Source organism: Hylobates moloch, unplaced genomic scaffold (assembly GCF_009828535.3).
Source record: "Hylobates moloch isolate HMO894 unplaced genomic scaffold, HMol_V3 SCAFFOLD_2, whole genome shotgun sequence".
In the NCBI taxonomy this organism is placed as follows: domain Eukaryota; kingdom Metazoa; phylum Chordata; class Mammalia; order Primates; family Hylobatidae; genus Hylobates; species Hylobates moloch.
In genome coordinates, this window is record NW_026652277.1 from 56440546 (window position 1) to 56453477 (window position 12932).

General features: G+C 39.9%; 1 protein-coding gene across 2 annotated transcripts in view; it reads left to right on the top strand.

Moving 5' to 3' along the window:
• Window positions 1–12286, top strand: part of SCARB2 (scavenger receptor class B member 2) — a 55554-nt gene extending 43268 nt beyond the window's left edge. The window contains exons 8-12 of one of the 2 annotated variants that reach the window (XM_032149711.2): window positions 1053–1171; window positions 2584–2657; window positions 4746–4797; window positions 7657–7815; window positions 9266–12286. In XM_032149711.2, the coding sequence (XP_032005602.1) occupies window positions 1053–1171; window positions 2584–2657; window positions 4746–4797; window positions 7657–7815; window positions 9266–9304 (443 nt within the window). In that variant the 3' untranslated portion in view covers window positions 9305–12286. The remainder of the gene's footprint in view (window positions 1–1052; window positions 1172–2583; window positions 2658–4745; window positions 4798–7656; window positions 7816–9265) is intronic. The other variant, XM_032149721.2, reaches the window with a different exon arrangement.
• The last annotated feature ends 646 nt before the right edge of the window (window positions 12287–12932 follow it).

Consider the following 12932-nt stretch of genomic DNA (forward strand, 5'->3'; position numbering starts at 1 on the left):
TCCCTCTCTTCTTTTCAATAGCCAGATCTAGAATAGGTTTCCTTTTGGTAACTTGTTTCCCTATTTGGTTATATATATATATATATATTTTTTTTTTTTTTTTTTAATCTACATAAGCACTTATTTGGTTCTTAAAATGAATAAGAAAGGAAAAAAATCCAGAATCTTTGTGATCTGGTTAGAGGCTGGGTGTATAGCACAACCAGGCTAACTCTTAAAAAATTATATAGGCCAGGTGTGGTGGCTCAAGCCTGTAATCTCAGCACTTTGGGAGGCTGAGGCGGGCAGATCACTTGAGGTAAGGAGTTCGAGACCAGCCTGGCCAACATGGCGAAATGCTGTCTCTACTAAAAATACAAAAAAATTATCCGGGTATGGTGGTGCGTGCCTGTAGTCCCAGCTACTTGGGAGGCTGAGGCAGGAGAATTGCTTGAACCTGGGAGGCGGAGGCTGCAGTGAGCTGAGATCGTGCCTATCTTTTGTAAAAACAAAACAAAACAAAAAACCACCACAATTTTTTTTTAATGTTAAAAAGGACAAGAAATAAAAAGACAGTCCACTTATTGATAGAGAATTGTAGTTGAAACTAGTGCTTTGAGGTACAATACTCTTCATTCACTTAGTATTCTGCCTTCATAGCCTGATGGCTAGCTGTCCCTGGGTAAATTTTGTAACTTCTATGAACCTCACTTTCTTCAAATGCAAAGTGAGGCTAATAGTTCTGACTTTACTGGGCTGTTGGGAGCATTAATTAAAATAATGTATATGAAGCACTTATACTTTAACTTCAGTAAATCTTTGCTGAAGAATAAATAATTTAGCCTGAACTTCAATATATAATGTGGGATAAAAAATTGGGGGTAAATGAGATATCAGAAAATGAAGTATAAATCCTGAACTAGGAGGTAAAGAATGGTGTTTTAGCCTGCCCAAGTTAATTTATATGTAGCTTTTTTGTTTTTCTTTAGGAACCAGGCTGTGGCCAGGAACTTTTATATTCAGCTTAGATTTTAAAAACAGCATCACTCATTTCTGTTTTCCTTTAAATGCAGGTGCACCCATCATTATGTCTTTCCCACACTTTTACCAAGCAGATGAGAGGTTTGTTTCTGCCATAGAAGGCATGCACCCAAATAAGGAAGACCATGAGACATTTGTGGACATTAATCCTGTGAGTACATACTTCCTCCTGGTAAAAGAGCATATGTTTTATTCTGTCTATACATTGTTCACCAGTTTAGTCCTGAGCCTTCCTTAAAAACATCCTTACTTTCATATACATATTCAAGTGGGAGAAATTCAGCTCAGTGCTGGTGGAGGCATTGTCTCATAGCCCTGTAATTAGAAGGCTGAATTTTGTGGATTGAATAGCAGAAATATGAGCAAACCTGCCTTTAACAAAAAGCAACAGTGAAAACTCAGTTATTGGAAACTACTGATGTACCCGTGTAACCCTGTCAATCTTCTGATGCTAGCCTTGGACCTCAACATATATTTATTTCTCTCCCTTGGGACACAGATCAATAAGGTTAAAGATATCCCTTTGCTTCCTCACTGCCAGGAATATTTTGGTTGAAATATGAATATGTATATTAACCTCAGTCACTTTTGGCAAACTTCTTTCTACAGGTTGAGAGTTTATTATATTATTAATTGTAAAGGTATCAGATATACATAGAGGAGACATACATATATGTGTGTATATGTGTGTGTGTGTGTGTGTGTGTGTGTGTGTGTATATAATACACATTTAATCCTGTATTCATAGAATAGAAAAACAAAAACCATGCTAACCATGTCATCATTTTTGGAATTTGAACATTATGGACCAATAAAAAAAAAAAAGTAAGAACATTCTTTTAGCACAGTATTTCATGGGTACTTCACACTCTTAGCTACATACATTGCATTTGTATCTGAGAAACCAGTGATCTTATGCTCTGGTGAATAAGATTGTGTGTGGTTTTCTCCCTTTTCTCTCTTAGCCATCAGCTGATCAGTTCCCTTGGATCAGCCAAACTATTAGCAGTGCTTGTCACCAAGGGATGAACACAGTCTTATAACCTTAATGCAAAGATGGAGCTGCCCTAAGGATGACAAGTGCTGCAGCTGTGCCCCATGGCTGTGCTAGGTGGGCCCTATACTAGGATGCCACTCTCTGGCAGTGACCACCACCCTCTTCTTAGCTCTCTGGACAACTGCCTGGAAATCCAGACCTGACTGGCTATCTTTTAGGCCTCCTTCCTGTTGGAGTCCTTCTAAGGCTGTGCTGTTCAGAGCGGCAGCATCTTGGGAGCTTGTTAGAAATGGCCAGCCTACTGAATCAGAGCCTGCATTTTAACAGGATTCCCAAGGACCTATGTTCATATTCATGTTCGAGGCACATTGGTCTATCAGCCACCTAATACAACCCATGGTTCTCATTCTGTTCTGGGGATCACTTTTGCTTGTTTTCACTCTGCCTGTCACACATGGTAATGGTCACCTTGTTTATGAGGACTACACAGAAATGGTGCTCTATTGAAAAAGTTGTTTGCAGTTTAATAAATCCTAATGTTTCCTTTTCACTTCTCTGATTTGCAGTTGACTGGAATAATCCTAAAAGCAGCCAAGAGGTTCCAAATCAACATTTATGTCAAAAAATTAGATGACTTTGTGTAAGTTTTGCTTCTTTCTATGGAGGAGACAGCAGTTTTGCTCCACTGCCCATCTGGTGGGGTTGATGTCAGGAGGAGTACAGCCTACTTCATCTAAGCCTGCTCACCCCTGCACTTCAGGGATGGGGCATGATCAGCATTTTCATGGGTGCCTTGGTCTTGGAATTTACTTGTTTTATTTAATCATACACTTACAGAGTGCTTCCCATGGATCAGGTATTGTTCTCAGCACCTTATGTGGATTCACATATAACCTTGTATTATCCCCATTTTACAGATGAGGAAACAGAAGCAGAGCGTTTAGGTAACTTGGCTAAGCCTTACTATCTAGCCTTACTATCTAGTCAACTTTTATCCACTCCACTAAGCCTTTCCCTCATGCACCTTGACTCTCTTGGTGTATTAGACTGTTCTTGTGTTGCTATAAAGAAATACCTGGCTGGGCACAGTGGCTCATGCCTGTAATCCAGCACTTTGGGAGGCCAAGGTGGGTGGATCACAAGGTCAGGAGATCAAGACCATCCTAGGCAACATGGTGAAACCCTGTCTCTACTAAAAATACAAAAATTAGCTGGGCATGGTGGTGGGTGCCTGTAATCCCAGCTATTCGGGAGGCTGAGGCAGGAGAATCGCTTGAACCAGGGAGTCGGAGGTCACAGTGAGCCAAGATGGTGCCACTGCAGTCCAGTCTGGCAACAGAGCAAGACTCTGTCTCAGGAAAACAAAAAAAGGAGGGGAGGGAGGGAGGCAAAGGAAAGGAAATACCTGAGATTGGTTAATTTATAAAGAGATTTAATTGGCTCACAGTTCTGTAGGCTGTACAGGAAGCATGGTGCTGGCATCTGCTCAGTTTCTAGGGATGCCTCAGGGAGCTTTTGCTCATGACAGAAGGTGAAGCAGGAATAAGGCACATCACATGGGGTGGGCAGGAGCAAGAGAGAGAGGAGGGGAGGCGCCACACACTTTTAAATACCAGATCTCATGATAACTCACTATCACAAGGACAGCACCAAGGGAATGGTGCTAAACCATTGATGAGAAATCCACCCCCATGATCCAGTCACCGCCCACCAAGCCCCACCTCCAACACTGGGGATTACATTTCACCCTGAGATTTGGGGGAACAAGTATCCAAACTATATCACTCAGAGACTTGAGACAGAGTCTCTTCCTCTCTCTGTGTTCCCACTGATCCCACTTGGGGCCAGCCATAGCTCTCATTTGTATAGTTATAATCTCTTGAGTCTAGCCTTACTTCCCCATGCTGCAGCTTAATTTGGATTCCAAAGTACAATCTCCTGCTCAGACTTTTCAATGGGAATTTTTTAGTATGAGAAACTTATGATATAATGTTGAGTGAAATAAACAGGATGCAAAACTATGCATAATATATTTATCTGTGAAACTTGGCTTGTTTACCTCATTGAATTTGCCAGATTTAATACCAGGTGTCATGGCTCCTTCTAAGAAGTAGGTGGTTTACAAGAATGCATTTTGTTATCTGTATATCTATTTCTGAGGCAGTATAATTTAGTAGTTAAGAGCTGGAATCTTGGAATCAAAGTGGAATTACATTTCTGGTTCCATCACTTACTTGTGGTGATCCCAGGCCTCTCTGAGTCATAATTTTCTCATTTGTAAACCTGGGACAGTAATACCTACTGTAGGAATTGAATGAGATAATATCCCAAAAACACCCAGCACAGAGCTGGCACATGGTACGTGCTCAGTTGGCTCTTGTTGCAAAGACAGTACTTCAGTGGCCTAGTTACAAAACACTCTGAGGAGTGACAGTTTTGTTCTGTCGACTGGAGCCTTCCCTGATGACTCTAAGGAGAATAGTAATCATTTTAAGGAATCTGCCTTCAGTATCTTGTGTTTTGATAAAAGTACAGCACATGGAATTGCTAGACAGACTGGAATCTAACTTTTGGTGTATATGTTTGCAAAGATAACTAAGAAATCAGTAAATTCTGGGTAATTTAAGAAATACATGTACTAGAATCTTCATATAAATGTGTCTGTCCGGGAAAGTATGCCATTGTGATGAGGATGTTTCTGAAACAATCTCATCCTTTGTCTTTGTAGTGAAACGGGAGATATTAGAACCATGGTTTTCCCAGTGATGTACCTCAATGAGGTAAGTCCTGAGACGGAGGGAGCCACGGGTGTTTTCAGACTCAGAAAAAAATCCATTATGATGTCTACTGTTGTAGTTACGTGTAAGTTATGACAAAAGGGCAAAAGACTTTTAAAACCTGTTATTCCTCAGAAAATTTCACTTAAATGTTCACATGAATCTGCCTGTGTCTGAGAGTTGATTTGGAGAAATGATGGAAAGATATTTTCCTTCTCAAGAACACTATTTGGGCAAAACTCCCTTCTGGGGAGCTGCTCACGTAGGAAACAAAAACAGGTAAAAGGAGCCATTGGCAGACATTGCTGAAGCAGGGAAATAGCTCACACTCAGATTGATGCCAGCTAGCCCTTTGTCTCCCCCTTCTTTGAAACCATGCTGGTTTAAGACACCTGTGATAAATTCTTTTCTGAATCACATATCACGTTTACTGTAGTTATATCTCCTCAGTTTCTCCTGCTTCCACCCAGTTTGAGGAAAAAAAAAAAAACGCAGGTTTTTTTCTTCAATAAATTCTTGATTGGCAAACTTCTCCTTTTTATTATTTTTCTGTTTCCTAAAAATACTTGCTGTTTGTAGAATATTGAATAACAGAGATCAGCAACAAAAAGAAAAATTAAAATCACTATTCATAAAATCTGTCAGCCTGATAATATTGTTGTTATTTTATTTTACTCAATGTGTTGTACAATTTTTTTCCAATAACAACTTTAAAAGGTAATCTAATGTTTTACATTTTATAAAACATGTGCTCTTTATAGAACTCTTAGAAATTTTTTTAAAAATTGATTTAAAAAGTAAATTACTGAAAGTCCCTCTCAGAGGCAGGTGCAGTTCAGATGTCAACTCCTGATATTTTCTGATCTTGATATTACATAGTTGAAATCATACGATAGATACAATTTTATATCTTTTTTCTTCATTTAGGATTATATTGGTATTCACATTTACAAACTTTTAAGGGTTTGTGATTACAATTCTAAGATGAGGTTTTTATCGTTTCATAGGAAAAATTCAGGCAATATTTACCAATTTATAGGATCTCTTTGCAATTGCTCCTGATCATCCATGTTCCTGTTTGTGGGCAGGGGCATGAAAGTAGGTCTTTTTGAAAATGCAGAAGGACACTTTTCTGCCAACTTCTGTTCAGTAGTGGCATATTTGAAGTCCCTCCACCCCCAACTTCTAATTTGCTTTTTTGTGAAAGACTAGATTAAGTCCAGGTGTGTGGAGTGGAACCTTGTATTTTTGCTGCCTCCTAGGAAGAGCATGATTATTCTCTTCTCTAGAAAAATAAAATATTAGACCTGGAAGTCTGGAAGTGACCTTGGAGACTGTTGCCACGCCACCTTTTTACCGAGGAGGAAACTCTATCCAGTTATTGGAAAAACTGTCTTAGAACCCAATCCACTGACTCGGTCCAATGAAAAAAAAATGCTTTCTTTTTTTTTGAGACAAGGTCTCACTCTCACCCTGTACAGTGGTGCAATTTCGGCTCACTGCAGCCTCGACTTCCTAGGCTCAAGTGATCCTCCCACCTCTGCCTTCCAAGTAGCTGGAACTACAGGTGTGTGCCACCATGCCCTGCTAATTTTTTTTTTTTTTTTTCTGAGATGGAGTCTCGCTCTGTCACCCAGGCTGGAGTGCAGTGGCCCAATCTCAGCTCACTGCAACCTCTGCCTCCTGGGTTCAAGCAATTCTCGTGCCTCAGCCTCCCAAGTAGCTGGGACTACAGGTGCCTGCCACCACCCCCGGCTAATTTTTGTATTTTTAGCAGAGATGAGGTTTCACCATGTTGAAACTCATGACCTCAAGTGATCTGCCCACCTCGGCCTCCCAAAGTGCTAAGATTACAGGCATGAGCCACCATGCCCAGCCCCAGCTAATTTTTGTATTTTTTGTAGAGAGGTGGTTTCACCACATTACTCAGGCTAGTCTCAAACTTTTGAGCTCAAGCAGTCCGCCTGCCTTGGCCTCCCAAAGTGCTGGGATTACAGGCGTGTGCAACTATGCCAGGCCTCCAATGCAAATTAAGCCTAAACTAGGCCAGAATTGTTGCTCATAATTTCTATGGAATTAAGCTCTTCAGATACCTCACTCATTACACTAGGTGGTAATTCCTCTACTCTGCATACACTAAGTGTTATTCTAGTACATTTCCTACTATCAGCAGTCTCTGGAATTCTAGTTAGCCCACAACTTTGCTGAGCACTTTCTGTAGAGGACTGTGGTCCTGATTACTATAGATGTAACCAAGAAAGAAATTATACTTTCCACATACTGTTTTTGCAGTGTTTCATTTATTTATTCATTTAATCAGCCAGCATTAATCAAGCACCTACTGTGTGCTGGGTGCTATACCCAGTGTGGAGGTGACTGAGGTTAAGTCTTGCCTTCAGGGACTTCACAGTCATTGCAAGACAAACAGTTACAATGCAGAGTGCAAGGACAATGATGGAGGTGGAGAGTGAGATGGAAACTTAGGGAGGAGGCCTTTGACTAGGCCTGAGGTAGCCAGAGAAAACTTTTGGAAGGAAGTGATGCTGAGCTGGATTTTTAAGGATGAATTGGAATTATCTGACATAAAACAAAAGATGATACTGTCTCAATATTTCTGAATACATTTTACCTCCTTTTTCCAATCTATTTTAAAAGTAAAAAAAAATGTCTTCAGGAGAAGACAAGATATTAATGAATAAATGTCCCTTCTGATTACTCTGACTTATAAATGGATTTTCAGTATGTTTGGTTTGCTAACAAGAGGACGTTCCCAAATCGTATTAAATAAAGGAAAGATATAGCAAAAAACAGTTACACACTGGATGTTTAGTCATCAAGAATACTGTTTTCTTGCCTCTCCAGAGTGTTCACATTGATAAAGAGATGGCGAGTCGACTGAAGTCTATGATTAACACTACTTTGATTATCACCAACATACCCTACATCATCATGGCGCTGGGTGTGTTCTTTGGTTTGGTTTTTACCTGGCTTGCATGCAAAGGACAGGGATCCATGGATGAGGTGAGAACTGGCTGAAGGAACTTCTTCCTCACCTGAGGAATTCAACTGTACTTCACTGAAGGGCTGTCAGCTGGCTTATTAGGATGAATTCTGGGATTTTATGCTGGGCATAGTGATTTCATGCTTATTTTACTGTTGGACCAAATGGGAAGCAAAGGAAGTGTGTCAACGAAGGTGGAGGGATAGAATGTACCATCTAGTATTTGGGGAATAGAATCTCTTTGGATGTATCCCCTGGGAGTTAACTTTATGTCTTTGAAAACAATAACCTGAAAGAAAAGGAAGAATATATAACAGTTACACATCTGATCTTTGGTGTCAGACTGCCTGAGTTCAAATCCCAGTTCTGCCACTTAACAGCTATACGACCCTAGAAACTGTGCTTCAGTTTCTTCATCTGTAAAATGGGATAATAAAAGCCTCCCTTATGAGTTTTTCATGAGGATTAGATGATATAGTAGACATAAAGGACTTGGCCCAGTGTTAGCGTATAGTAAGAGCTCAATAAAGGTTTAAGTATTATTAAATATGATAAAACAGCTCCAAGATTATAGATTAAGACAGCCAGGGCCCTGCTTGGAAAGAATCCCTGATGTATCCAAAGATACCTATGATTTAGGTATCACTGCATAATAAATGATTGGAACATGGGTGTAGTTACTTTCCTGGAAGGCTAGGATAAAGAGTTGGGTTGGCCTTTCCAAGTGACCAGCCGCCCAACCAGGAACCTAAATACCTCCAATGAGCCTTTTCTGTAGAAGCCCTTCTTAAATTTTCTGCAGCTTCCTTTTTTTACGACAGAGGCCTTTTTTCCTCCAGTTTCCTCAACTAAGTGTCCAAGGCAAATGTGAAGTAGAAAATAAATACATGAAACCATCTGAGTAAAATTAGCTGAATTTCTCTGACTTCCATATTCTTCCATTATTTCTCTTATCCCCTGCCAGTCACTTTAGCCTGAATTAGCTGTGAGGCAAACTATTTTGCCATTTCTATGTGTGAATCTTCCAGTCTGATTTTATGCAGTCATTGAAATTGTCTTAAGCACAAATGAAACCTCATGGAAATGTTAATTACTGCTCCTACAATTAACCTTCCTCATATATTCAACAAGCAAGCAATTATTGAGAACTACTATCTCTGAGACACCACTCCTTAGTAGGTTTCAAACCAGGAAGGAGGCAAATTGAATAGAGTTTTATAATCCAGATCAACACAGAGAAGGGTACTGCTCTGGTATTGAGGGTGGGAGTGGTCAGAGAAGGCCTCCTGGAAAGGTTAGGCCCAAATCTTCAAGAACAAGCAGCAGCCCAAGAGGGGAGGTGAGTGGGATGAGCCACCTTCCTATAGGTCTCTCCTCCTTCCATGCCCCCACTCCTCACCCAAACTTTTCACACTGGGGAGAAGTTTCTGACATGAACACCTAACTTGTCTTCTCTCTTCTGTGTTTCAGGGAACAGCGGATGAAAGAGCACCCCTCATTCGAACCTAAACATTGCCTTTGCTTGGTGAAGAAACTGTGTGAGCTGTCCTGACCTGGACCATGACGTGGGGAAACCCTCCACCTCCTTGCAGGCTTGTTGCCTGTTGAAAGAAGGGAAAAGACATAGCGCTGGCAAGTGATAGGAACATTCTGGCCAGAGGTTAAAGAGCAGGCTGACATGGCTGGCCATTAAGCTTTATAAAATCATGTGGGCTCTGCAATTGTTCTTTTATGTGTCTAGCAAGTATTTAATAAACCCTTGTATAGTAATTTTGTTGTTGTTGGGTGCTGGTAGCTCCAGAATTTTGTGACCACTGTTGTGGGTAAAATGTCTCTGCATCACTTGTTAATGCTACTTGGTCTAACTTTATTCAGTATGCTTCATTCACCGAACTTTGTGCTCAAAATGTGTATATACCATTTAATGTTGTATTCCTCCATTTCACTTGCAAAACAGAAGTAAATAAGAGTTCGGGACCCAGGGTAAAATGGTAGCTTCATCCAATATATCATTCAAATGCATCTGATTTCTAAAACATTACATATTACATTTTATGCTGATCTTCAGTTCATAATTCCTCCAGGAAAACTCAGTCTTCCAACTACAATAAAATACTGGGTAGAATCAAATGGGAAAGGGGTTGGGTGGGGCAATACCCATGAGTTAATAGTGACAAGCTCCTAAGGATTTTTAACTTGTATTTTTGTGAATGAAGAGAATGCATAAATAATGTTGGTGAGGATAAAGTACAGATATTTCATGTAGAATTAAATGCTAGTTATGATGCTTGTGGATAGTTAACTGTTTTTTTTTTAGTCAAAATGATCGTGCTATGAAAAGATGCTTCTGAGAGAATGTAATGAGTAACTGATTTTTCTTCCTGAGTCGCCCTTGCCAAATGTTACTGTATTAGTTAATCTAATATTAAGTGATTATTTGTAAAGTTATGAATATGGGAAATCCATCTATCTACAGCCTAAGTTACACATAAGTTTCAGAAAGTCTGATTAGACTAAAGAGACATTTCTTCTGGGACAGCCTTCTTCTTGGTAATTTTGAAGTTCTTTTTACAAGTTCCTTCCTTACATTCAGTTCTTTCCAGTGTTTTGTAGCTCACTGTCACTCACTGAATAGATAAACGTGTGCCCTACACTTCCTGTGACAATCATTTTGCTGACAGAATGATAGATGTTTAAAATATTGCACAAAGTACTTTAAAGAAAGGTCTGTTAGGACCAGAAGCAAAGACACCACTTTTCAAAGGACTTCTTGGTTTCAGCATAACCTAAGACAGGGAATTGGGAGCCATGGTATGTCACAGTGTTCAGAATTCAAGCATATTTAAGGGCATTTTCTTTGATTCTCAAAGTTCACCATTCATTTTGAATTGAGAAGCCTATACATTTAGCTGACAAAGTGCTTATAGAATTTCTTACTGAACCATTCAGAAGGATTTTTTTTTGTGTTTAAAACTGGATTTCAATGTAAACAAATGAAGAAAAAAATATAGATTTCATTTCCATAGCTTCTTATCCCTGTATTGAGGTAATAAATTGTTTTACTGACAATTTTTCCTTTTTCTACACTAAAACGACATGTGATATATTTCCCCCCTTGAAGAGGCAATTCATTAAACTCTCCACTTTTCTATAGAATCAAGATAGAACCTTCAGATACTCCAACTCACCAAAATGTAAAAAAACTAACAAAAATATTTGGTCTTCAATAATGTTAAATATCTAGATTTTTAGAATTTATCAATATTTAACTAGATAATTGGACATGTCTTATTTATGCATGTACTTATCCATAATAATAAAATTGACAACGCTAGTACATACTTATTGGTTTAGTCCTATTATCAGGATATAATCATCTGTGAGGAGGATATTTTAAATACTGTAAATGATAACAGTTAATGATATACACATTTAGACTGAGTTGCACACTGGCAGGGAGACCAAAAACATATTACTTCCATACTTGTGTCATGATTCTTTTTTTTTTGAGACAGAGTCTCACTCTGTCACCAGGCTGGAGTACAGTGGCGTGATCTCGGCTCACTGCAACCTCTGCCTCCCAGGTTCAAGCAATTCTCCTGCCTCAGCCTCCCAAGTAGCTGGGACTATGGGTGCGTGCCACCACGCCCAGCTAAATTTTGTATTTTTAGTGGAGATGGGGTTTCACCATGTTGGCCAGGATGGTCTCGATCTCCTGACCTTGCGATCCGCCCACCTCAGCTTCCCAAAGTGCTGGGATTACAGGCATAAGCCACCGGGCCTGGCCTGTTTCATAATTCTTAATAGTTACTTGGTTTAAATCACATTTGATACTATCCTTCTGAAAAGTCTGAGACAGACCTACAAACTACAGTCAAAATTATAGATTAAGAGGAATGAATGCACCTATTTGGCTTTAAGTTGAAGATAAATTATTTCTCATGCTCATTTTCTTGCAGCAGTTATCTTAGAAAGACCCCCAAAGGCTTTGTGATTATAAGCACTGTCATGATCACAGAATGCAAGCTTCTGGTACCATGATCCTCAACTTAGAGAGGAAGAAACCAAGACAGAGAGCTTAACTCACTTCTCTCAGGGAAAATTAGGAGTTGAGCACAGGACAGGAAATGGGCTTTGCCACTTTTAGCTCCAGGCTTTTCCAACCAGACTTGATTCCTCATGTTCTAGAAAGATCACTAATGGTCAAGTGGAACAAGCACTACACAACTAACCCCTATTGGGGTTTTTAACTTAAGGGAGGCTAATTTTTAATTTAAACTGCTCGAGATATGAGTTCTGCAAAAGGTGGTCCGCATCCTTGGCCCTCTGGGCATTATCACTAAATTGCTTGTGCCTGTTAACAAGAATACTGACCAGAATGCTCTTCATGTAGCTTATACAGTTGGTTCACTTCATACGGTTCTTGACATGTTTATTTCTACCCTTAATGCAATGAAATGTTTCATTAATAAAAAACCACTTTATATAAAATTGCTCTAGAAGTCATATGTCATTGGATGTCCTGTTGTTTATGGAGTTTCACTGGAAAGATGTTCCTTGACAGATGCAGCCCTGAGTCACACACTTGGGCCATGTCTGAGTTCAGCTTCGCTGTAGTGGACAGTTACAATCAGCCTGACAAGTTTCACTCCAAGCAGTCCCACACTCTGCTTTTCTGTCTTAAGTCCTTCTCAAGAGCCCTCGAAGCACCATAGGAGTATCAGGGAGTTAATAACCCAAGGCAACCCTCAACTAAATGGGGCAGGAGTCAGTCAGCTGATAGATGTTTCAATCCTCACAGGACCAATTCTCAGGCTTATTCCACATGGGTCCTCAATTAGGGTTGCCCACAGTGGTAACTACTTTCTATTAGTGTTTCTTTATTCCCTGTCTTAATCACCCAGCCCTTCAATGCTGCTTCCCAAATCATCCACCTGTCCTAACATCCTTATCTTAGGTCTGCTTCCAGGTAAACCCAACCAAAATGCACATAAGTCAACCCGAAAGGGCTCAGTAGGATCCAAGAGCTATTGGAGAGGCACTGGGTTTTTTTTTTTCTTTTCTTTTTTTTTTTGAGAGAGTCTTGCTCTGTCACCCAGGCTGGAGTGCAGTCGTGCAATCATGGCTCACTGCAGTC